At 41.5% G+C, this 27,043-nt stretch overlaps 2 protein-coding genes across 2 annotated transcripts in view; both read left to right on the forward strand.

Annotated features, from left to right (window-relative positions):
- Positions 1-27,043, forward strand: part of LOC115132067 (potassium voltage-gated channel subfamily KQT member 2-like) — a 45,839-nt gene that overhangs the window by 2,546 nt on the left and 16,250 nt on the right. Inside the window, exons 2-11 of the mRNA XM_029664295.2 lie at positions 11,764-11,854; positions 12,310-12,436; positions 13,033-13,208; positions 13,539-13,664; positions 13,945-14,055; positions 14,469-14,564; positions 14,768-14,862; positions 18,836-18,898; positions 19,297-19,326; positions 25,728-25,918. Coding sequence (XP_029520155.1) covers positions 11,764-11,854; positions 12,310-12,436; positions 13,033-13,208; positions 13,539-13,664; positions 13,945-14,055; positions 14,469-14,564; positions 14,768-14,862; positions 18,836-18,898; positions 19,297-19,326; positions 25,728-25,918 — 1,106 coding nt within the window. The remainder of the gene's footprint in view (positions 1-11,763; positions 11,855-12,309; positions 12,437-13,032; positions 13,209-13,538; positions 13,665-13,944; positions 14,056-14,468; positions 14,565-14,767; positions 14,863-18,835; positions 18,899-19,296; positions 19,327-25,727; positions 25,919-27,043) is intronic.
- On the forward strand, positions 1,710-6,759 carry LOC115132068 (E3 ubiquitin-protein ligase TRIM39-like). Its single transcript, XM_029664297.2, has 2 exons — positions 1,710-1,817; positions 3,532-6,759. The coding sequence occupies exon 2, from the start codon at positions 3,534-3,536 to the stop codon at positions 5,199-5,201; it is 1,668 nt and encodes a 555-aa protein (XP_029520157.2). The 5' UTR covers positions 1,710-1,817; positions 3,532-3,533; the 3' UTR covers positions 5,202-6,759.

Below are 27,043 nucleotides of genomic sequence, written 5' to 3' on the forward strand. Positions count from 1 at the left end.
TATTTCTTTCATCACATTCCCAGTGGGTCAGAAGTTTACATACACTCAATTAGTATTTTGTAGCATTGCCTTTAAATTGTTTAACTTGGGTCAAACATTATAGGTAGCCTTCCACAAGCTTCCCACAATAAGTTGGGTCAATTTTGGCCCATTCCTCCTGACAGAGCTGGTGTAACTGAGTCAGGTTTGTAGGCCTCCTTGCTCGCACATGCTTTTTCAGTTCTGCCCACAAATGTTGTATGGGATTGAGGTCAGGGCTTTGTGACGGCCACTCCAATACCTTGACTTTGTTGTCCTTAAGCCATTTTGCCACAACTTTGGAAGTATGCTTGGGGTCATTGTCCATTTGGAAGACCCATTTGAGACCAAGTTTGAACTTCCTGATGTCTTGAGATGTTGCTTCAATATATCCACATAATTTCCCTACCTCATGAAGCCATCTATTTTGTGAAGTGCACCAGTCCCTCCTGCAGCAAAGCACCCCCACACCATGATGCTGCCACCCCCGTGCTTCACGGTTGATATGGTGTTCTTCGGCTTGCAAGCCTCCCACTTCTTCCTCCAAACATAATGATGGTCATTATGGCTAAACAGTTATATTTTTGTTTAATCAGACCAGAGGACATTTCTCCAAAAAGTACTATCTTTGTCCCCATGTGCAGTTGCAGACCGTAGTCTGGCTTCTTTATGGCGGTTTTGGAGCTGTGGCTTCTTCCTTGCTGAGCGGCCTTTCAGGTTATGTCTATATAGGACTCGTTTTACTGTGGATATAGATACGTTTGTACCTGTTTCATCCAGCATCTTCACCAGGTCCTTTGCTGTTGTTCTGGGATTGATTTGCACTTTTCGCACCAAAGTACATTCATCTCTAGGAGACACGCGTCTCCTTCCTGAGCGGTATGACGGCTGCGCGGTCCCATGGTGTTTATTTGCGTACTATTGTTTGTACAGATGAACACGGTACCTTCAGGTGTTTGGAAAATGCTCCCAAGGATGAACCAGACTTCTGCAGGTCTACTGATTTCTTTTGATTTTCCCATGATGTCAAGCAAAGAGGCACTGAGTTTGAAGGTAGGCCTTGAAATACATCCACAGGTACACCTCCAACTGACTCAAATGATGTCAATTAGCATATCAGAAGCTTCTAAAGCCATGACATCATATTCTGGAATTTTCCAAGCTGTTGAAAGGCACAGTCAATTTAGCGTGTGTAAACTTCTGACCCACTGGAATTGTGATACAGTGAAATAGTCTGTTTATTGTTGGAAAAATTACTAAGTAGATGTCCTAACCGACTTGCCAAAACTATACTAAAACTTGTTAACAAGACGTGTGGAGTGGTTGAAACACTTAGGTTGGAGTCATTAAAACTCGTTTACATCATCTTACGACTTCAACAGTACCTTCCAAAATCTCCTGTGTGTTTCTATGGGCAGGTAACTTTTTCTAACACAGAGCATGAGCATTCGCAGTAGCTTTTGAGCATCTCATTTGAGTCTGTTCAATCTAGCCTAGAAGCAGCTACAGTTACAATGTCGACACAATGATATTATGCGTATACAATACTCTTGAACACAAAAACCTTATCAGTTTGCATCTGTGTGGTAAAATGAAATATACACCTTATTTTTAGCAGTATACCTTTAAGAGCAGAGGTTAGTCATCACTATGGCGAAAGGAGGGGCTTACAACGTCATTTTGCTGAAATGAAACTTAAGAGTATTTCCACGTAACTGTACCAAATCCCCAGTCACTGTTATCCTTTTTCTCTGATCCGAAGAGGAGAACGAACAGTCAACAACATACTGCACACTGAGGTGAGTAGAAACATTAAGAGCTTTGCCTGGACAAGATTAGACACTAAACAAATGACAGCCCTAATTATTATCCTGTCTGCGTTTGACTCTCGTGATATGATATGTTAAAGAATGGTTACAATAGTATAGTTTGACGTTACTACATGGGTTGATATCAGTGGCGGTCGGTGCCGTTTAAGATGATGGAGGACGATTAAAAAAAAAAGTTTAAATTATGAACATGGCCTTATTTCTATAACCACATATTGGATGACCGTTATTCATATTCCATTCACCCAGTTCAACATATCATTGATACTGTAGGTTTAGGCTCCTACATGATACTCAAATATTCCCTATACCCAGCCTATGAATGAATGTAAATTTACCTGACAGCCAGTGACACATGGACAGCCATTCAATACATTGACACATTCAATACCACTTTGCACACTCTTGCTTGGATCTAGCTGATTTAGGGTGTAATTATTTGTCCTACAGTTGCAAACAAGAGTTTCTATTGGACAAATGCAGGTATGTTCATCCCTGTTTCGTTCAGTTTGCTTCCGTTTTAGAAACGTTTTTCAACCGACTCGGCGGAATGAATAGAACCCTGATCACACGTAAACACAGTTCACTTTGATAGCACATACAGCCACATACAAAAAGCTCGCTGTATTCCTTCTCACATCTACGCGCTCTCCTCCTCACCTTTTCCCTTCGCGTGTGGACTTCAATGCACAGCACATCAGCTGTCTGTGACAAATGAAAATACCTTTCCAAGACACAACTTCATATCATAACCGCTAACCGCTACACACAGCCTACATTATTCTCACCATATTACCTCAAGTAACGTCATAGTCAACATAGCTAATGGAACTAACGCATTAGTAAACCCGTTACAATCATGCAGTACAGTGAGCAGTTTAGCAGTTACACTGGCAGGCCTCAGTGGTAATAAATTATTAAAACCAAAAGCTTACCTTGACTTGGAAGAGTTCCGGTGTTGGATAGTCATTGCCAGCTAGCTAAAATAGCATCCCTCTGTTTGAGCCAGGTGTTTGAGTAGGCTAAACTATCTAGCTGCATTAGCTAGCTAAGTAAGTGAAAGTGGGAAAAATAGAATATTGCAATCTCTCTCTTTTGCTTCTCCTTCAATTTTTGAAGAAATTAATTTGTTCTAAACTGTTCAACGATTGTCTTTCTCGCGCTTTGAGTCAACTACTCACTACATTTTATGCACTGCAGTGCTAGCTAGCTGTAGCTTATGCTTTCAGTACTAGACTCATTCTCTGATTCTTTGATTGGGTGGACAACATGTCAGTTCATGCTGGAGCAGCTCTGATAGGTTGGAGGATGTCCTCCGAAAGTCGTCATAATTTCTGTGTAAGTCTTTGGAAGCGGGTGAGAACCATGAGCCTCATAGGTTTTGTAATAAATCAATGTACCCAGAAGAGGATGGAGCTAGCTGTTCTCTGACTACACCATGGTGCTACACTACAGAGTGCTGTTGAGGCTACTGTAGACCTTCATTGCAAAAGAGTGTGATTAATCAGTTATTTTGTGATGTGAATATTTTTACTCTAGTTTTCTTTAAAAGTGATTAACTTAACTACTTTTTATTTTTATGAAATTCACTGAGGAGGATGGTCCTCCCCTTCTTCCTCTGAGGAGCCTCCACTGACTGATATTGACACATGAAAATAATAATATGTTTTTTGGCCTCTTTCAGCTATGGCTTCCTCCAACAGTCTCCTGTCTGAAGAGCAGTTCCAGTGCTCTATCTGTCTAGATGTGTTCACTGACCCAGTCTCCATCCCGTGCGGACACAACTTCTGCATAGCCTGTATCGGAGTGTACTGGAACGCTAACGGGCTATGCAAGTGTCCAGTGTGTCAAAAGGCTTTTGAACAGAGACCAGATCTCAGTGTCAATACTTTTATTTCTGAAATGGCTGCCCACGTCCGGAAGCTAGCTCCAGCTGACAGCACACTCAAACAGCACCCCGCCAAGCCTGGAGAAGTGGCCTGTGATGTCTGCACTGGGAGGAAGTTCATGGCCTTGAAGTCGTGCCTGGTTTGTCTGGCTTCTTACTGTGAGACTCACCTAGAGCCTCATCAGAGAGTTGCTTCCTTCAAGAAACACAAGCTAATTGACCCTGTGGAGAACCTGGATGACAGGGTGTGTGAGAAGCACCAACGACCCCTGGAGTTGTTCTGTAGGAGCGACCAGTCCTGTGTGTGTCAGTTCTGCACTGAGACAGACCACAAGTTCCACAAGACTGTCCCCATAGAGGAAGAGAGTGGAGTGAGGAAGAGTCTACTGTGGGAAACCAAGGGAAAAGTGCAGAGGATGATCAAGGACAGACTGCAGAAGGTGAAGCAGATGGAACACTCAATAGCACTCAGGAAGAGGGGTGCAGAGAGAGAGATAGAAGATAGCGTGCATGTCTTCACTACTCTGGTGCGCGCTATTGAGAATAGCCAGGCTGAGTTCATTGAGGAGATTGAGGTGAAACAGAAAGCAGCAGAGAGGCGTGCTGATGGGCTCATCAAAGAGCTGGAGCAGGAAATCACTGAACTACAAAGGAGACTCACTGATCTGCAGAAGCTGTCAAACACAGAGGACCACCTCCACGTCCTCCAGAGCTCCCCATCGCTTTGCACCCTTCCACGCACCAAGGACTGGTCTGAGATCAGGGTTCACAGCGGTTTGTGGGTCGGGACCCTTAGGAGAGCTGTGTCTCAACTGGAGGAGACGCTTTATGAAGAGATTGAGAAGTTGTGTGAGACCGAGCTGGAGAGAATGCAGCAGTCAGCTGTGGATGTGACTCTGGACTCTGATACGGCAAATCCTAAACTCATTTTGTCTGAGGATGGGAAACAGGTGAAGCTAGGACACAGACAAAAGCTCTTCCTTGACAACCCAAAGAGGTTTGATCCTGTACCCTGTGTACTAGGAAATGAAGGCTTCGCCTCTGGGAGATTTTACTTTGAGGTGCAGGTGGAGGGGAAGACTAGGTGGGCTTTGGGAGTGGCCAGAGAGTCCATCAACAGGAAGGGGGATGTACGGCCCAGTCCTGTGAATGGATACTGGACTGTGGGGCTGATGAATGGGGATGAGTACATGGCTCACGCTGGGCCCAGTGTCCCTCTCTCTCTGTCAGAGGAGCCTCAGAAGGTGGGGGTGTTTGTGGATTATGAGGAGGGGGAGGTCTCCTTTTATGATGTGGAGGCCGGGTCTCATATCTACTCTTTCACCGTCTGCACCTTCACTGAGAGACTCTACCCATACCTCTTTACAGGCATAAATAAGGATGATAAAAACTCTGCCCCATTGATCATTTGTCAGATCATGTCCGTCAATCAGTATGAGATTTCATCTCTCGATGATGCACCTTAGATTTCATCAATTGATTCAGTCAAGTGATTGTTGATACAGCTTTTTTTCGAAAATGGTCACAGCATTGGAATGTCACAGTGAGAAAGTTAGGTGTCTAATCAGGCGTGCAACTAACAATGTTTCTTTTTAGCTTTTCATTTAGATTGAATGGACAAAGTCCCCCTCATACAAAAACATATATTTTACCTCCACAATCATGTAGGAATTCATTATTATTTTGCCTATTTTTCTCTGTGGCATATATAAGTAACTGCCAAAATAAAGGAAACGCCAACATAGTGTCTTAATAGGGCGTTGGGCCACCACGAGCCAGACCAGCTTCAATGCACCTCGGCGTTGATTCTACAAGTGCCTGGAACTCAACTGGAGGGATGTGACACCATTCCATCATTTTGGGTTTTGTTGATGGTGGTGGAAAATGCTGTCTCAGGCGTCGCTCCAGAATCTCCCGTAAGTGTTCAATTGGGTTGAGATCTGGTGACTGAGATGGCCATGTCATATGATTTACATTGTTTTCATGCTCATCAAACCATTCAGTGACCACTTGTGCCCTGTGAATGGGGGCATCGCCATGGCAGCCAAAATAATGGCCTGCCCAGCATGTTTAATAATTTCCCTAAGCATGATGGGCATGTTAATTTGCTTAACTTGAGACTCAGAAATGACGCTGCCACGAGCATCACCGCAGATATTCAGATGAGAGAGATGCAAGACTTTGCTCTCACACAGTCACACACAGTATCTGTGCATGGGTTCACTTCGCACTGTTCACAACGTAATATCCACGGGACTAAAACAGCAGAGAAGTTGAGCCTCACACTTCAACGCTCTTAGTTGTTGCAGAAATGTACTCACTATGCCGTTTACTTTGTGCATCTACATCATATCGCTGAGTCTACCTTTAATTAGCTCAGGAACCACACCTGTGTAGAAGCACCTGCTTTCAATATGTTTCATATCCCTTATTTACTCAAGTATTTTGGCAGTTACCTTTGATATTAATTTCCTTGAAATGCGTAACAATGGTATGTGTATAATCAATGGGCTACTGGAGAGGGAGTACTGCTCTGTATATTTTGGAGGGTACGTTTTGGGGTGAGGTGAAAGGTTTTGTTGGGCGTTTTTCTTAAAATAGAAAAAATAAATGCCACAGTGCTTTATGACAGTTTATACAGGTGCATCAGTTGGACTCTTTTAAATCTTCCAAAGTGTACAAAGTCTTTGGTTGGAGAAGCTCTGCAGCCTGCAGAGTATTGATGTTTGAAATTATGTTAACCGTAATCACACAGTCCTTTAATGTTGGAATTTAGCAAAAAAAGGTTTGAATGACAAATCAATGCCCTGTTATCAAATAAACATTCAGCACGTATTCTTATTTGGTGTTTATTCCAAGGGAGAAGGACTGCCCCCTCTCATTGAAGCCACAAAGTTCAAGACCGACCACAGTACTGCAGGCAGTTTGCAGAAAACAGTATCCACCATTGTAGTGAATGGGAAGAAGGCAATATTCATGGTCAATCTTTGTGTACAAAAATAAAAAGATAAATACATTTGAAAACAGTCTTGGTACCAATAATTGCTTCTATTACACCAGATGTATGTCCTTGAACCAATTATTTTAAGTTATTCTTTTTAATTCGCAGAATAAGTTTTTAGTTGCTAATGGCAGAATGCTGTACCCCGTTCGGCCTCCAACTTGAGATACTCAGTGAGAGGGGGCAGCACTGAGTTTGCCTGCAATGTCACTTCCTGGAGTAGCTCATGGAGTAGCCCACCTGAGATATCTTAACCAACTTCTTTGGCTTCAAATGTGCAGAATCGCATAGGTGGGAAACCAAGATTTCTGATGGCAGGCCTGGTCATAGCTAGATTTGTTTGATTCGCATCGGTAGACAATTTTAGCGTTTTAGCAAGACTAACCCTTTTCCTAACCTTAACCTAATTCTACTAACCTACGGCGTTCATTTTCCTAGCCTGCTGCATAAATTATCCTAGCTTGCTGTGAAAAGTCACTTCTGCTAGTTAAAACTGGCAGACCTGCCTGGAGAGCAGTGTGAGTATCCACTAATAGTGCTTCAAATCCGCTATTGAGTCTTCACATAGGAATGAATGGTGTCACGTAATCAATGGCTTTGTCCATTCCGATATAAAGTCATTGGTTTATTGTCTTGTCCAGCCCAATTCGTATTAAATTAATTCTGAATCATATTTAGTATCCTTTTCATCATAAAATGGTCCTCCAACAACAAATCCATGGACTGTTTAGAGGAAAGGACTTAATTTTCATTAAGGAACACTGAGGACAAGATTTGGTATGTTAGCAACACTATAGTATCTGTACTGTGTGTCAGATGGGCTCCTTCAGAACCTTCATCACATGTCTCCACAAGAATCAATAGTAGCAGAAGTGCAGCACTTGCGTTAAATATATACATTTTTTAGCTTAACAGACAATTGTTTTAGTAAAAAAAAAAGTGTATTGCTGCTGTGTTTCCCCTGTCATTGTATACCTCAGTTTGGCTTCGTGGTTGCATTTGGCAGTTTAGTCTGTTGCTTTGGGGCCCTTTCTTCCCCATCTGGTAAGTCATCTGGGGGAATCTGCTTCAACTGCACTCTTAAAGTCCTCATAGACCCAGCCAGGCAGATAGACATGTCTGGGTCTGGACATCTTGCTGAGCGGGGCAGATCAATGTTTCTTTATCTGCAACTGAGTGAAAGTGCAGCTCTTTCGGGTTCCAAGAAACCATTTCCATATTGTTTATCAATTCCTGTCTCGCGTGAAAACATCGAGACATCCGTCAACAAGCAGAGAGATGCCACGGTGCCTTTATGTATAGGCACAATCAGGAATTTAATTAATGTGATTTTCTCTCTAATGTATCTTTAGTAGTAATGCCAGTCTTGCAATAGCCGAGATGTTACGGAAATTGAGCTCTATTGACTTGTGTGTGTGTGTGGCTCTATCGCAAGGTGACCAGATCCATTGTCTCTTCTCGTCCACAGTACAGCACAAACAGTAGTAATGTATCTACTGCACATATGCTGTGAGTGTAATCGCACACTCTCTATTCCACTATTAGGCATTATTAATTAGGTATAGTCACTTTTGTAGTGACAATCTAGGGAAGTTGATTGTGCTCTTGTTGGCGGCTGTTTGTTTGAATGAAAAATGTTACTGTGTCTAATTGGTTGGCTGCTTTGGAAAGTGTTCTATTCCACCCCTCTTATTAGGCATTGACCAGTTACAGCTGTGCTTGTCAGGGAGTGCTAATGCGCTTGGCAGCATCAGGTGTGTGTGCTATAATGAGCTACTGTTGAAATTTAAAAGGAGACGTGAAAAGTTTCATAAAATAATCTTCATTCAAGCTCCGCTGTCTATACATTGAGGCTTTTCTGAGGTATGATGCTCGTCATGTGTTTACTCTAGTGCTTTTCTCAGACCCAAACACGCTTATGTAGTGACTGTGTGTGGCCTAGACTCTCCTGACTACCACTGTATGCAGTGTCCGCGGTTGTAAGACCAAACGATTTATACTGCAGGTCAGGAGTGTCGTTTACTGTCTCTTGCGGCATAGCTGTGTGATTTATCTAGCTAGCCAGACTGCTTCACTTTCTGAAAGCTGCTGTTAAATCCCCCCCCCCCCCCCCCAAAAAAAAATCTGCTTTCGTAAGGACATCTCCATTAGCCCCGGATTGGATTAGCTCCAAAATGGTTCACCTAAAGAAGCTTCCCAAAGACCAGTCTCTGTCCATCTATTTCCAAGCATACACCCAATTCCTGCCTCTTCCTATCCCTCCCCAAATCACATTCACCATTCTGTTTCGAACAGCCCCAGTGAAAGCTACTATACTGGGTTATGTGGGGGATGGCCTAGAAAAAGTGGTTTCTGTAGAACTGCAGGAAGGTGGACTACAGTCTGCAGACTTGGAGCATTTCTCACTCTCGGGGGTGGTACTGACCGAGCGACAGAAGCAATAAATACTGTCTCACAACAGAGCTTTGGCACAGCAAGCTGATGGCATCGTTAGAGGATCTGGCCGCACACCAACACTGTGTTAACTTAAGACTGACCTGAAGTTTATAAATAGTGTGTGCAACTGCCAACAGAGGATGGAATTAGTATAACTGAGAAGAGCCTTAAATAAAAATCTGATTTTATTCGTGACGTACACAGTTTTACAGAAGGCATAAAAGGTGAAGTGCTTGTGCTAGTTCCCACAACATTGCAATTTGATAATCAAATATAATAAGAGTTATCAAAAATAACCAGTAGTAGAAGAAGTAGTATGCTTAGTAGTAGTATTAAGATATGTACACAATAGGATACACAGTAGGGGAGAGTGGGGTAAGATGAGCCATCCTTGTCTCTCGGAAACCATACACAAAATGAATCATTTGACCAAATATTTAGGAAGAGGTCACCATTTCATGGACTCTGAAGGAGGAAACCACATGGGAAAAGTGGTAAGCAAGTTAGGTGAGAAAAACAACAGATTTTCAAGTCAACTTAATTTAATGTGTTAAACGGTTTCATGATGCTTGTATCTACATTTTTGATCATTTTAAGAGTGTTCTATACATCAGTTGGGATCTCTATAAGCTTCAATATGAGGTCCTAAACCAAGTATGAAAGAGCATCCTTGTATCTGTCTGGGGTAATATAGTCAAAATGTTTGCCTTTGGGTAAGTTGAGCCAATAGCCATGCTTGCCTTAGGGTAAGTTGAGCCAATGCCCAGTTTTTCCTTCCCGGGCATTATGGGATATGAGGTAACAGGGCCTGCCCTATGTTAAATGAAAGTGTTAGGTGTTAAGCCCATGTTAAAATATGATTAAAATACCAAAAGGGTGATTGTGTTTAAAGATAGACATTTTTTTAAAGAGAGAGTGGTAATATTTCATTCAGTACAGAAATTTGCCCTCAGCTGAACTTGTGACAAAATAACACTTTAAAAAAATATTAACAAGCAATGTTTTTAAAACTAATGTTTACAAGAATTGGGATAATTTCCAGGAATACACAACATCCTGAAATATACACTACCATTCACAAGTTTGGGGTCATTTAGAAATGTCCTTGTTTGTTAAAGAAAATCTCTCTTTTTTTCCAAATTGATCAGAAATACAGTTGTAGACATGGTTAATGTTGTAAATGACTATTGTAGCTGGAAACGGCTGATTTTGAATAGAATATCTACGTAGGCGTACAGAAGCTCACTCCTGTGTTCCAATAGCACGTTGTGTTAGCTAATCTAAGTTTATCATTTTAAAAGGCTAATTGATCATTAGAAAAACCCTTCGAAATTATATTAGCACAGCTGAAAACGGTTGTTCTGATTTAAAGAAGCAATAAAACGGTCCTTCGTTAGACTAGTTGAGTATCTGGAGCATCAGCATTTGTGGGTTTGATTACAGGCTCAAAATGGCTAGAGTCAAAGACCTTTCTTCTGAAACTCATCAGTCTATTTTTGTTCTGAGAAATTAAGGCTATTCCATGCGAGAAATTGCCAAGAAACTGAAGATCTCGTACAACTCTGTGTACTACTCCCTTCACAGAACAGCGCAAACTGTCTCTAACCAGAATTGAAAGAGGAGTGGGAGGACCCAGTGCACAACTGAGCAAGAGGACAAGTACATTAGTGTCTAGTTTGAGAAACAGACGCCTCACAAGTCCTCAACTGGCAGCTTCATTAAATTGTACCCGCAAAACACCAGTCTCAATATCAACAGTGAAGAGGTGACTCCGGGATGCTGTACTGCTAGGCAGAGTTGCAAAGAAAATGCCATATCTCAGACTGGCCAATAAAAATACATGTTTAAGATGGGTAAAAGAACACAGACACTGGACAGAGGAACTCTGCCTAGAAGGCCAGCATCCTGGAGTCGCCTCTTCACTGTTGACGTTGAGACTGGTGTTTTGAGGGTACTATTTAATGAAGCTGCCAGTTGAGGAGAAGCAGTTTCCAGTTTGTATGACAGGTTAGGCTACATGTGAAAGTAATGTGATTATTTTGTGTGCATGTGAAATATGCAAATACAATTTCAACATACAGGGTATGTGCATGTATTATTATTATTATTAGTGAAAGGTCCAACTGACCGCAAACTTGTTTCATGCACGTTCAACATATGCATTTTATGAATGAAATTGCAAACTATTTAAAGCAGATCTTCTTATTAAACTCTATGACCAAGGCTGTGACAGGTCCCAGTGTCCTTTGCAGTCATTAATCACTTAAGTATAAGCCCCCCCCGGCTACAGCCATAGATGTACAGATGGGGGAATTGGCTTATGTTTAAAAGTACCACCCGGGTCAAGGACTGTTGACAGCTAGCCAGCTGTTCGGGTAGCATTTATTGGGGATTCTACCAGGCCATTTTCGAATACCTCAGAAATAAACCCGTCCTTCCTTGAGTCATGGATTGGTAAGTAATAGGGTGGTGACATTGGCTTACACCCATCCAATTGCTTATTGATGTGTGTTTACCTCAAGCAAGGAAGGATGCATTTCTGAATTATTTGAACAGGAGCCTATAGTTTAATGTCCTCTTATTTCTTTCAGCTTCCTGTTGGTGTTTTCCTGTCTCATCCTCTCTGTTTTCGCTACCATCAACGAGTTCAAGAACAGTTCTGAGACTGCCTTGTACATTCTGGTATGTAATGTGGTGGTTTGCTCTGAAAAGTACTGTGCTCTGTCCATGGTTTCCACGCTCATTTTATGCTCAAGACGGCAAAGTATGCCGCAATCAAATATGTGCAATATGTATTTTTAAATCCGACGTAATCCTAAAATGAATTATGTTCTCTCGGGTTCATATCTCTCACATTATAGCCACTCATATCTTTTATGTCACTTATCTTTTTTCAGAATCTTAAGTAGTTCCCAAGTGCTACTCTAGCCATCTGGTTGTGTTGCGCATGGTACTGCACTATGATAAGATTTGGGGTGTAGTGGCAGTATAATATGTCTGTGATTTGATGTCACAGGAAATGGGGAAGTGTGTGGTCATACGCACATCCCCCAAAAAACAGGTGCTGGGCAAGGAAGTACAGAAGTACTTGAAAAGAACAAAGGCCCACACAATGAATTTGCTCCCAATTACCACAGGAAATAGTGACCATCGTGGTGTTTGGAGTTGAGTACATTGTGAGGATATGGGCGGCGGGCTGCTGCTGTCGCTACAGAGGATGGAGGGGAAGGCTGAAATTCGCCCGCAAGCCTTTCTGTGTTATCGGTGAGAACAGAAAGACCTTCTTCTCCTTCTACCTCTCTCTTTTCAGGATGTTTCTTCTCTTCTGGCTTACAACTCCCCTGTCCTGGTCTTCTCTCGTCTTTCTCCTTTCTCATCACTCTCTCCTTTTATCTCTCTCTTCCTCCGACTTTGCTGTTCTCATTTCCATAAAAATAAGCGTTATTCACATAAAGCACTTTTTGTTTTTAAACCAAAAATTACTTTTTTATTTCTAAGGGTAGTCGGTTTCTCTCAAGTCAACATCAACATTCAACACAGCCTTGTTTTAGAACTACACCAGTTCACTAGTCACATTCTCTGAAGTCATTTTGTTCACTACCATGTTATTAAATAGCAACACCTGAATAGTGCCTCATGGGATTGTCATGTGGGGTCGGCCTCTCCGTGTTGGAGGATGTCAGTAATCATTGAACACTATCAACGCAATCTCAACAGTGTTTGGTGATGCTGGTTGCCATGGAAACCCCGCTGACATTATGTGAATCCCCTTCCTACCCCAGACATCGTGGGCTTGAGAGTGTGTGCGTGTGAGCGCATGGAACACCATTGACATGATGTGAATATCTTTCCTCCTCTAGACATCATGGTCTTGATAGCATCTGTGTCGGTGCTGGCTGCTGGCTCCCAGGGAAATGTCTTCGCCACCTCTGCCATCCGCAGTCTCCGCTTCTTGCAGATCCTCCGCATGCTGCGGATGGACCGGCGCGGGGGCACCTGGAAACTTCTAGGATCAGTGGTCTATGCCCACAGCAAGGTGACCGCTAGAAAGGCTATATGTTTAGTTAGCCTCAGGAGCCCAGGTTTCTCACCTGCGAGATGAGATTTGGAATGAAGGCTCTGTAAAAAAAAACAATCAAAAGCCTACGTAAAAGGCATTGGGTAGAAGTAAATTAATCTACAAATTTGAATAAACTGTGTCGTCATGAATTTGATTACATAGTTCAGTCATAATCAGAAAAGGTGGATTTGGTGGATTTGGTGGATACAGATATTATTATGTATTATTTATGAAGGCTTTATGAATGTATACATACCATGAAGTGTTACCAAATTCTATATCTGATGCTCTGTTCCTCTTCTCCAGGAACTAATCACTGCTTGGTACATAGGCTTCCTCTGTCTCATCCTGGCTAGTTTCCTGGTGTACTCGGTCGAGAAAGATGACAACGACATGTTTGAGACCTATGCTGATGCCCTGTGGTGGGGGCTGGTAAGTTCAATCATATTTTCAAATTAGAAAGTGCGCAAGGTATTGAATAGTATGTTTCTATTAGGACAGACTTACAGTTAGTTTTCCAATAATATATTTCCCTAATTTATCTGCAGTACCCAGCAAGATACATATCTAAAACTGAGCCATAATGTCACTTGTGAAAGTATAATGTATTGTCGTGGAATGGGGTCTTGACTTACCAGCTTTGGCGGACCACTGTATTATATAAGGTATGCATTACTGTAGGTGCTGTTGAAAATGCCTCTTCTTTCTCTAGATCACCCTGACCACCATAGGCTATGGGGATAAGTTCCCAAAGACCTGGAATGGACGTCTGCTGGCTGCAATGTTCAGTATGATAGGAGTGGCTTTCTTTGCGCTCCCAGCTGTAAGTTTGAGGGACATTTTAGGTGCTAATTCAAACCCTTATGGCGCAGAAGGCAACTTAATTTAACTGTATTATGTTTCTGAATATGAAGGAAATGTTAAACCTTTACTCACAGTTCTAGCCTTATGGCCAAGTGCATGAACTCCAATGGTTATATTCCCGGAACATTTTGCAATGTTCTGTGTCATTAGTACACTTTAGAGTTGTTGTGCTCTTCAATTGTGTGCTTCTGCTTAGGCAAAACATGGCCTGGTACAACACTTGCATTTAAAACGTTCCGATAACCATTATTATTATAATGTTTTAATCTGTTAGTCCTACATTCTAGTTTCAGATGTTCATATTCAAGAGGGTAGAGATATTCTGACGGTGTGTAAATGATCTCTTGTATCCACACCTACTCGCATGTGCAGGGTATCCTGGGGTCTGGTTTTGCTCTGAAGGTCCAGGAGCAGCACAGACAGAAGCATTTTGAGAAGCGACGCCAACCTGCTGCTGGTCTGATACAGGTGGCCAACACGCACCACCATTTAGTCTGGACACACCCACTGACACATTGTGTACCATTTTTACTTTATTTTAGATTTTTTTTACCAGGTTTTTTCTGACTGATTTCATTGAATTATATATCACCCGTTGGGTCATTGAACATCCTCTGCATTATGACATTGTCTGCATCACTCGCAAATAACACCATCTGTCTCACAAATAGAATGCTTGGCGATTTTATGCTACGAATCTCGCTCGGACTGATCTGCTGTCGACGTGGGATTTTTATGAGGAGAACGTTTCTCTCCCAATGTACAGGTACAGACCATATCTGTTCTCTATACTTTATTTACATTTTTATCCTGGAAATAAAATAAAATGTTATCCTTGAAATAACACTAACCAGTCTGGCTTTCCAATTTGAAGTTGAACTCTAATACCTTTCATTTTGAGATACTGCTGGGCTTTCAAAGCACAACTAATACAGGGCCTTCAGAAAGTATTCACACCCCTTGACTTTTACCACATTTTTGTTGTTCCAGCCTGAATTTGAAATTGAGATTTTGTGTCACTGGCCTACACACAAAACCCCATGAATGTCGAAGGGGAATTATGTTTTTAGAAATGTTTACAAAATTGTATTAAAAATGAAAAGCTGTAATGTCTTGAGTCAATAAGTATTCAACCCGTTTGTTACGGCACGCCTAAATAAGTTCAGGAGTAAGAATGTGCTTAACAAGTCACGTAATAAGTTGCATGGACTCACTCTGTGTGCAATAATACCGTTTATAGAAAAGTCTGTGGTCGTACGCACATCCTTAAAAGCATAGGTGCTGGGCTAATAAAGAATACTAAAGAAGAAGAAGACCCGGACACTGTTAAAACTCCCAATTCACCGCTTTATTGACGTTTCCATCTGAAACGGATCTTCGTCAGGTCAAACAACCAAACTGAGTGCTCACTTCCCCAAATAAATGATGCATGGTGTCTGTGGAAAACTCAATTCAAATCTAATCTAATTGTATTTGTCAGATCTGCCAAATTCAACAGTGAGATGCTTACTTACAAGCCCTTAACCAACATTGCAGCTTTAAGAAAATACCTAAAAATATATATATAAAAAAACTAAAGAAATAAGAAATAAGTAAGAGATGAGAATAACAAATAATTAAAGAGCATCAGTAAATAACAATAGCAGGGCTATATACAGGGGGTACTGGTACAGAGTCAATGGGTGGGAGCACCAGTGTCAAGGTAATTGAGGTAATATGTACATGTACAGTGGAGCAAAAAAGTATTTAGTCAGCCACCAATTGTGCAAGTTCTCCCACTTAAAAAGATGAAGCCACTGCTCCAAAACCGTCATAAAAAAAGCCAGACTGAGGCCTGTAATTTTCATCATAGGTACACTTACACTATGACAGACAAAATGAGAAAAAAAAATCCAGAAAATCACATTGTAGGATTTTTAATGAATTTATTTGCAAATTATGGTGGAAAATAAGTATGTGGTCACCTACAAACAAGCAAGATTTCTGGCTTCACAGACCTGTAACTTCTTCTTTAAGAGGCTCCTCTGTCCTCCACTCGTTACCTGTATTAATGGCACCTGTTTGAACTTGTTATCAGTATAAAAGACACCTGTCCATAACCTCAAACAGTCACACTCCAAACTCCACTATGGCCAAGACCAAAGAGCTGTCAAAGGACACCAGAAACAAAATTGTAGACCTGCACCAGGCTGGAAAGACTGAATCTGCAATAGGTAAGCAGCTTGGTTTGAAGAAATCAACTGTGGGAGCAATTATTAGGAAATGGAAGACATACAAGACCACTGATAATCTCCCTCGATCTGGGGCTCCACGGAAGATCTCACCCCGTGGGGTCAAAATGATCACAAGAACGGTGAGCAAAAATCCCAGAACCACACAGGGGGACCTAGTGAATGACCTGCAGAGAGCTGGGACAAAAGTAACAAAGCCTACCATCAGTAACACACTACGCCGCCAGGGACTCAAATCCTGCAGTGCCAGACATGTCCCCCTGCTTAAGCCAGTACATGTCCAGGCCCGTCTGAAGTTTGCTAGAGAGCATTTGGATGATCCAGAAGAAGATTGGGAGAATGTCATATGGTCAGATGAAACCAAAATAGAACTTTTTGGTAAAAACTCAACTCGTTGTGTTTAGAGGACAAAGAATGCTGAGTTGCATCAAAAGAACACCATACCTACTGTGAAGCATGTGGGTGGAAACATCATGCTTTGGGACTGTTTTTCTGCAAAGGGACCAGGACAACTGATCCGTGTAAAGGAAAGAATGAATGGGGCCATGTATTGTGAGATTTTGAGTGAAAACCTCCTTCCATCAGCAAGGGCATTGAAGATGAAACGTGGCTGGGTCTTTCAGCATGATCCCAAACAGGCCGCCCGGGCAACGAAGGAGTGGCTTCGTAAGATGCATTTCAAGGTCATGGAGTGGCCTAGCCAGTCTCCAGATCTCAACTTCATAGAAAATCTTTGGAGGGAGTTGAAAGTCTGTGTTGCCCAGCAACAGCCCCAAAACATCAATGCTCTAGAGGAGATCTGCATGGAGGAATGGGCCAAAATACCAGCAACAGTGTGTGAAAACCTTGTGAAGACTTACAGAAAACGTTTGACCTCTGTCATTGCCAACAAAGGGTATATAACAAAGTATTGAGAAAAACTTTTGTTATTGACCAAATACTTATTTTCCACCATCATTTGCAAATAAATTCATTAAAAATCCAACAATGTGATTTTCTGCATTTTTTCCCCCTCATTTTGTCTGTCATAGTTGAAGTGTACCTATGATGAAAATTACAGGCCTCTCTCATCTTTTGAAGTGGGAGAACTTGCACAATTGGTGGCTGACTAAATACTTTTTTGCCCCACTGTAGGTAGAGTTATTAAAGTGACCATGCGTAGATAATAACAGAGAGTAGCAGCAGCGTAGAAGAGGGTTGGGGGAGGGCAGGCAATGCAAATAGTCCGGGTTGCCATTTGATTAGCTATTCAGGAGTCTTATGGCTTGTGGGTAGCAGCTGTTAAGGAACCTTTTGGTTGTAGACTTGGCGCTCCGGTACCGCTCGCTGTGTGGCAGCAGAGAGAACAGTAAATGACTTGCGTGACTGGAGTCTTCCTCTGACACCCCCTAGTATATAGGTCCTGGATGTCAGGAAACTTGGGCTCAGTGATGTACTGGGCCGTACGCACTACCCTCTTGTGCCTTACGGTCAGATGCAGAGTAGTTGCCATACTAGGTGGTGATGCAACCGGTCAGGATGCTCTCGATGGTGCAGCTGTAGAACTTTTTGAGGATCTGAGGACCCATTCCATGTAATGTGTATGCTTGTAAACATTAAGGGCTGGGGAGTTTTTCAGGATAAAAAAATAAACGGAATGTAGCTAAGCACAGGCAAAATCCTAGAGGAAAAACTGGTTCAGTCAGCTTTCCGCCAGACACTGGGAGATGAATTCACCTTTCAGCAGGACAATAACCTTAAACACAAGGCCAAAACGACACTGGAGTTTCTTACCAAGAAGACAGTAGATGAGTGGCTGAGTTACAGTTTTGACTTAAATCTGCATGAAAATCTATGGCATGACCTAAAAATGGTTGTCTAGCAACGATCAACAACAAATTTGAGAGAGCTTGAAGAATTTTGAAATAACAATGGGCAAATATTGAACAATGCAGGTGTGGAAAGACTCACAGCTGTAATAGCTGTCAAAAGTGCTTCTACAAAGTATTGACTCAGGGGTGTAAACACTTACATAAATTGGATATTTCATTAGTTTTTTCATCTAAAATTTCAGTTTGCCATTATGGGTTGTTGTGTGTAGTTGATAGGTGAGAGAGAAAAAACTATTGAATCCATTTTGAGCTCAGGCTGTAACACAACAAGATGAGGAATAAGTCAAGGACATATGAATGCTTTCTGAAGGCACTGTAGCTACTTTGAAAATGAATCATTCTGTTTACCTTCCAAGTCTGTTGGAATCAATGGGAAATGAATCTGCAGGCTGCAATATTTGGTTTTCTCCCAGCAGCTTTCTGCTTTTTATTTCATTTTACAGCCACATACAGTGTTCTGTGCAGCAGTGTCTAAGGAATGGTTCTATTTTGAAACAGTATAATGTTAAGCTTCAATGCTCCAGACGAGAGGGCCACTGAACTTAAGAGGTCATTTGTTCTTTTTAGAAAGACATGCACTAGCCTTCCAGTGGGATATATAAAAGATCATGAAAACCGTCTCATCTTCTCTCTCCAGACTCATACCCCCCCTCAATCAACTGGACCTCCTGAGGAATCTGAAGGCCAAATCCTTCAGCAGGTCTGACTATACAGTAGGAGGAGGATGATTATGTGAATGGAGAATTCTTTCTGTTTTGGAGAATCTCACTTGAATGCATAGTCTCGTGGTGTCTCAGGGCTGCAGTAACTTACTGCTAATCACCCGATTAAGTCAGTGCCTTGACAACTCTGTTTCTCTTTTTTTCCCCTTGCTACTTGACAGGTGCTTGCTTACCCAAATGCTAAGTCCTGATGATCTTAATGACATATAGCTACTACTGTTGACTTTTTCAGATGTTCACCCTTGTCCTAACCTCTCTGACTTTAATAACCTAAATAATGCTGCCCGTTTTTGTCACGGAAATGCATGTGTGTGTCTCTGTGCGTGTCTCTGTGTGTGTCTCTGTGTGTGTCTTTTTCATTTGTCTGGAAACAAAGGAAGGACTCTCAGACAGAAGCCTCCCCCAGGTCTGTTATTCAACCAGCCTTTGTTGTTTTACCACACTTCTTCTACCCCCTTTTGGCTTTACTTCAATTCTGCTCAAAGCTGCTGAGGCACTCTTCTTGTGGGAGTGTGTGTGTGTCCCGGGGCAGAAAGGACTGAGGTTTTGATGAGTCTTGTTTTTTTACAATGTGTGTCAGATATGGATGTACATTTTTGATAAGATCCTCCTTCAAGAACAGTGGCCTTACATTTACCCACAGTGCCCTAGCTCAGGGGTTCCCACACTTTTTTATTCAGGCCCCCCTTCCAGCATTGGGAACCCCCCCCCCCCATCTATTTCTATGCGCACAGGCACCGTTTGTGACACAAACTGTTCACATACCTCTAAATGTGCAGGTTCAAAGCTTATTTTCTTGTAATTCTACACGTTTTGCCATGGGGTGCAGAGAGAATGTTGCAGTTTTGAAACTAATTTTCTTGCAGTGTCTAATGTGTATTCATGTGATATTTGAATGACTTAAACCTTACAACAACATCTATGGGTGAAAAAAACCTAGCGAAAAAGTTACCTAACATGGGCTAGTTGATCTGGACATTTCTGACAAGTTAGAAATACAGTCGCTTTCGAAGGTAGACACGAGAAGAGGAAAACTCATGATGCACAACCCAATTTCGAAATTGTACCTTGTCCATTCTACTATTACAACCTTCAAGATTAATTTGAAAGCGGGATGAGTTCCTTAAATAGATCTACCGTACCAGTCAAAAGTTTGGACACCTACTCATTCAAGGGTTTTTATTTTATTTTTACTACAATGAAATTATTACTATTTTTAATACAATGAAATAACACCCATGGAATCATGTTGTAACCCAAAAAGTTTTTTGTTTGTTTATGGTTGAGGTTCTTCAAAGTAGCCACCCTTTACCTTGATGACAGCTTTGAACATGGTTGGCATTCTCTCAACCAGCTTCATGAGCTTGTCACCTGGAATGCATTTCAATTAACAGGTGTGTCTTGTTAAAAGTTAATTCGTGGAATTTATTTCCTTCTAAATGCGTTTGAGCCAATCACTTGCGTTGTGACAAGGTAGGGGTAGTATACAGAAGATAGCCCTATTTGGTAAAAGACCAAGTCCATATTATGTTAAGAACAGCTCAAGTAAGCAAAGAGAAACGACAGTCCATCATTACTTTCAGACATGAAGGTCAGTCAATCCAGAACATTTCAAGAACTTTGAAAGTTTCTTAAAGTGCAATTGCAAAAACCATCAAGCGCTATGATGAAACTGGCTCTCATGAGGACCGCCACAGGAAAGGAAGACCCAGAGTTACCTCTGCTGCAGAGGATACGTTCATTAGAGTTAACTGCACCTCATATTGCAGCCCAAAAATAAATGCTTCACAGAGTTCAAGTAACAGACACATCTCAACATCAATTGTTCAGAAGAGACTGCGTGAATCACCAATAAGAAGAAGAGATTTTCTTAGACCAAGAAACACATGAAATGGACATAGACCAGTGGAAATCTGTCCTTTGGTCTGATTAGTCCAAATTTGAGATTTTTGGTTCCAACCGCCGTGTCTTTGTGAGACGCAGAGTAGGTGAACGGAGGATCTCGGCATGTGTGGTTTCCAACATGAAGCATGGAGGAGGTGGTGTGGGGGTGCTTTGCTGGTGACATTGTCATGATTTATTTAGAATTCAAGGCACACTTAACCAGCATGGCTACCACAGCATTCTCCAGCGATAGGCCATCCCATATGGTTTGTGCTTAGTGGGACTATCATTTGTATTTCAACAGGACAGTGACCCAAACACACCTCCAGGCTGCGTAAGGGCTATTTGACCAAGAAGGAGAGTAATGGAGTGCTGCATCAGATGACCTGACCTCCTTGCGATGGTTTGGGAGGAGTTGGACCACAGAGTGAAGTAAAAGCAGCCAACAAGTGCTTAGCATGTGTGGGAACTCCTTCAAGACTGTTGGAAAAGCATTCCTCATGAAGCTGGTTGAGAGAATGCCAAGAGTGTGCAAAGCTGTCATCAAGGTAAAGGGTGGCTACTTTGAAGAATCTTAAATATAATTTGATTTGTTTTTTGGTTACTACATGATTCCATATGTGTCTTCGCTATTATTCTGCAATGTAGAAAATAGTACAAATGTTATTTTATTTGTATTTTATTTCACCTTCATTTAACCAGGTAGGCTAGTTGAGAACAAGTTCTCATTTACAACTGCGACCTGGCCAAGATAAAGCATAGCAGTGTGAACAGACAACAACACAGAGTTACACATGGAGTAAACAATAAACAAGTCAATAACACAGTAGAGAAAAAATAATAATAATAAAAAAATATATTAAAAAAATAGTCTATATACATTGTGTGCAAAGGGCATGAGTAGGTAGGCGAATAATTACAATTTTGCAGATTAACACTGGAGTGATAAATGATCAGATGGTCATGTGCAGGTAGAGATACTGGTGTGCAAAAGAGCAGAAAAGTAAATAAATATAAACAGTATGGGGATGAGGTAGGTAAATTGGGTGGGCTATTTACCGATGGACTATGTACAGCTGCAGCGATCGGTTAGCTTCTCAGATAGGAGATGTTGGTGAGGGAGATAAAAGTCTCCAACTTCAGAGATTTTTGCAATTCGTTCCAGTCACAGAATTCTGAAATAAAGAAAAACCCATGAATGAGTAGGTGTGTACTCTATATATATTTTGATCTATCTATCTACTTATAGATATATTTCTTTGAGGGGGTGGGGACCCCGGCGCCCCTGACAGTTTGGGAACCACTGCCCTAGCTAAGCTCACTTTTCCCTCACTGCCAACATTAAGCTTTTATCCACAATTCCAGGTCCTTTCCCAAGATCAACATTTGAGATGTGTTAATTACCCCACCGGCATAGAGAACATGGCCTTAGTGACCCAGTAACATATCTGAATTTCATAATGGGTCACTGTAAGGCCATGTCTTTGCGATTTGTAGAACGATTACATTTAACAGCCAATGCTGTGGTGTGGACTGTACATATTTCTGCCTACTGTTTCTGAATGACAGAGGGCTTTGCATAGGCGCTTTGTTGCGTTTTTTTTGTGGGACAAAATTCCTGGAATGTTTATTTTCCAGAACGGTATGGATCACTTTTGTTCCAGGTTCTAATTTTCATCATAGGTACACTTCAACTATGACAGACAAAATTAGAAAAGAAATCCAGAAAATCACATTGTAGGATTTTTTATTAATTTATTTGCAAATTATGGTGGAAAATAAGTATTTGGTCAATAACAAAAGTTTATCTCAATACTTTGTTATATACCCTTTGTTGGCAATGACAGAGGTCAAACGTTTTCTGTAAGTCTTCACAAGGTTTTCACACACTGTTGCTGGTATTTTGGCCCATTCCTCCATGCAGATCTCCTCTAGAGCAGTGATGTTTTGGGGCTGTTGCTGGGCAACAAGGACTTTCAACTCCCTCCAAAGATTTTCTATGGGGTTGAGATCTGGAGACTGGCTAGGCCACTCTAGGACCTTGAAATGATTCTTACGAAGCCACTCCTTTGTTGCCCAGGCGGTGTGTTTGGGATCATTGTCATGTTGAAAGACCCAGCCACGTTTCATCTTCAATGCCCTTGCTGATGGAAGGAGGTTTTCACTCAAAATCTCACGATACATGGCCCCATTCATTCTTTCCTTTATACGGATCAGTCGTCCTGGTCCCTTTGCAGAAAAACAGCCCCAAAGCATGATGTTTCCTCCACCCCCATGCTTCACAGTAGGTATGGTGTTCTTTGTATGCAACTCAGCATTCTTTGTCCTCCAAACACGACGAGTTGAGTTTTTACCAAAAAGTTATATTTTGGTTTCATCTGACCATATGACATTCTCCCAATCTTCTTTTGGATCATGCAAATGCTCTCTAGCAAACTTCAGACGGGCCTGGACATGTACTGGCTTAAGCAGGGGGACACGTCTGGCACTGCAGGATTTGAGACCCTGGCGGCACAGTGCGTTACTGATGGTAGGCTTTGTTACTTTTGTCCCAGCTCTCTGCAGGTCATTCACTAGGTCCCCCTGTGTGGTTCTGGGATTTTTGCTCATCGTTCTTGTGATCATTTTGACCCCACGGGGTGAAATCTTGTGTGGAGCCCCAGATTGAGGGAGATTATCAGTGGTCTTGTATGTCTTCCATTTCCTAATTGCTCCCACAGTTGATTTCTTCAAACCAAGCTGCTTACCTATTGCATATTCAGTCTTTCCAGCCTGGTGCAGGTCTACAATTTTGTTTCTGGTGTCCTTTGACAGCTCTTTGGTCTTGGCCATAGTGGAGTTTGGAGTGTGACTGTTTGAGGTTGTGGACAGGTGTCTTTTATACTGAACAAGTTCAAACAGGTGCCATTAATACAGGTAACGAGTGGAGGACAGTGGAGCCTCTTAAAGAAGAAGTTACAGGTCTGTGAGAGCCAGAAACCTTGCTTGTTTGTAGGTGACCAAATACTTATTTTCCACCATAATTTGCAAATAAATTCATTAAAAATCCTACAATGTGATTTTCTGTTTTTTTTTTCTCATTTTGTCTGTCATAGTTGAAGTGTACCTATGATGAAAATTACAGGCCTCTCATCTTTTTAAGTGGGAGAACTTGCACAATTGGTGGCTGACTAAATACTTTTTTTGCCCCACTGTACAAATCCTATTGGAAATAAGTAGAGGGTGTTACATTTACACTATGTGAGTCAAGGTGCAACCTAAACGTGTAAACATCATTGGAAAGGAAAAGGCTCAACGCTCGCTTTACCATTACAAATTCTTAGCTTTATTAAGTAAGTTTATTTTCCTGTTTTCAGTTCTGTTCCCTGAACTGGTTCCATCCCCTGGTCTTGCATTAATAATACAGTATTTTGGTCTGTGTTATTGTGTAAGGCCCCACTGTTATAAAATGATAACCGATTTGTCATATCATTCCAAACAGTTTTTTTTTTCTCCCATTATTTTCTGATTAATCAAAGTACTTAGAACATATTCTAAGTCTTCAACCATTCCTCATCTTCTACCATTGCTCATTCTTGCATCATATCATCCTTTTACTGACCATTACAAGGCCAGCCACTTCATTTTTCAGATGCACTTAATTCCTCCATCACTGTTATCTTTTGTGTCTCCTCTACTGCCCACCATTCCACTATCTCGCTCTCCAATGTCCAGTATTGACCATTCACACAAAGACGACATGCTTTGTGGGTGCTGCCCGAGAACCTATAGGTACTGTTGCACAGATACTAACATCTGCACTGCAAGTATTTAAGTCTCTATATACCTGTCCTTACTTTCCTATCTGTTCTTATATTTTCCCACTTTTGACACATGTTCAGCTGAGTAGATGAAGCACATGACTAACTGACTCTTTTTAATCCCCCTCAGCTATTGAGAATCAGTCAAATGTAACATTAAATGATCCACATAGCATATAGACATTCACTTTTTCTTTGAAGTAAAAAACAGAATATTTTCTGCACATTTACCTGAACAGCTTCCTAGAAAATCTTAGTTTTTTTGTGACAGAGCATTGATTTGTTGTTTCTCTTATGCAGTTTTTTTCCCCGCTTTTTGCTTAGTCATCCCTTTGACAACGTTTGTTGAAAAGCAAGAAAACAACATGCCTTTTACGTTGGTATCTAACAAGCATTTCCTTTGAAATGATTCCCACATACAGTACAGTGGGAGACATGATGGTTAACCCTGTCTGCATGACCTGATTTACTTTTTGCATAGAGATGACAACCCCTTCTTTTTCTTTTTGAGGCCTATCACTGTGCTTCCCATGCATGCTTGCTTGTTGCTTCTGCTGCTTGCCTGACCGAATGCTCGACTATGTGCACACGGAAAAGGCTCCTTCCGCTGTAGGACATTGCCTCATTTTAAGTTACCGTAAGAGGTAAGACCTTTAATCGCACAGACATATCTCAGACATCACACTATGCTCGCATCACATTACTACTTTATGTATAAGCAGGTATAGATATACAGTAAGTGGCTCCATGTTAACATGCTATATTTATGAGTGAGAATAGCCAACATAGTCAAGCCCACATCATTACTAAAGTTGACTAAAATGTATTCTTGATTAATTTACTGCTTGTTGACACATTGACACTGCCAAGCAATTTTAGTTTCCCTACCCATATGATACTTGAACTAGACATAATGAACACAGCCTAGACAATATGTCTAAAGTAACTCTTGTTCGACACAACCCTATATTGCTCTTATACTGCACAGTATGCACATGAGTCATATCACCATGGGAACTCAAACCCACATGGATTGTCCTTACATCACAGCGAAAGATGCATCATCCATACATATCTATCTCCCTCTCACGCCGTTCTGTATTTCCTTCACCGGTCCCTGTAGCCGGAAGCCTAGCCTAAAGGACAAGGTGCATCCTAGTCCTTCCAAGATGGCTGGGGCCACAGGGAGGTCCCAGTCCCCTGGGCCTGAAGACGGGGCAGAGGGAGGGCCGAGCTGGAGCTTCGCTGACAGGGCCCAAGGGGCCATGCATGCTTTCCGTGCCAGGGGCAGCACCTCGCGCCAAAACTCAGAGGGTGAGGAGATTCTAAATCTACACCACTGGTTATATGACTAGCATTCTGTGTGATTAGCTCATCTTTAGATAATAACAATATTGTCATATTTCTATATAGACATTACACTGTTGCAAAGTAGGCTATGAAGTACAGTACACTGCCAGATATGCAAAAGACAAAGAAAACAGTGCATATGCTCACAATGGTATAACACATTCTTCGGATGATAGTCCAAGGAGTTGGACCTAATTAGCTTGGCAGATACCAAATATAATGCTAGGCAAGAAAATATATAGTCAAATACCTTATTATCTTCTTGACAACATATTTTCAAATATAATGCAAGTCAAGAAGATAATAAGCTATCTTCTTGACCAGTATTATATTTGAAAATACGCTATCTGCCTAGCTAATTAGGCCTAACCCCTAGATCAATCGTCCAATGAATGTGTTTAACCATTGTGAGCAAGTGAACCTGTGAATTTTATTTGCTAACATTCTTTGACAAGCGCTAGCGTTCTGTTGGACAAGCTACTACCTGCCTACCATTCAGTTTGACTAGACATGTACCTAAATACATTCTGTGAAACTAGTTGTCTACATGACTAGCATTTCTGTTTGACTATTCATCTAACTGAATACTATTCTGTAAAACTAGTTGTCTACATCAGGGTTTCCTAAACTCGGTCCTGGGGCCCTCCCCTCGGTGCATGTTTTTTTCCCCCCCTAGCACTACACAGCTGATTCAAATAACCAACTCCTCATCCAACTTTGATTATTTGAATCAGCTGTGTAGTGCTAGGGCAAAAAACGAAACGTGGAATGAGTTTGGGAATCCCTGGTCTACATGACAAGATCTCTGTTTGACTAGCCATCTAACTGAATACTATTCTGTAAAAATAGTTGTCTTACATGACTAGCATTCTGTTTGATTAGACATCTAATGGAATACCAATTTGCTTATCTTTGTCTACCTGACTAGCATTCTGTTTGACCAGCTGTCTACCTGACAAGCATTCTGTTTGACCAGCTGTCTACCTGACAAGCATTCTAGCTACTTGACTACCATTTTGACTTTAACTATCTGCCTGAGAGGCATACTGTTTTCTATCTACGGTATTGGACTAGCAATCTGTTTGACTA

Source organism: Oncorhynchus nerka, linkage group LG7 (genome assembly GCF_034236695.1).
Source record: "Oncorhynchus nerka isolate Pitt River linkage group LG7, Oner_Uvic_2.0, whole genome shotgun sequence".
Lineage (NCBI taxonomy): Eukaryota > Metazoa > Chordata > Actinopteri > Salmoniformes > Salmonidae > Oncorhynchus > Oncorhynchus nerka.

Excerpts from the sequence above, each read along its gene's own strand:
- LOC115132068 (XM_029664297.2), top strand. The coding sequence starts at position 3,534 with ATGGCTTCCTCCAACAGTCTCCTGTCTGAAGAGCAGTTCCAGTGCTCT.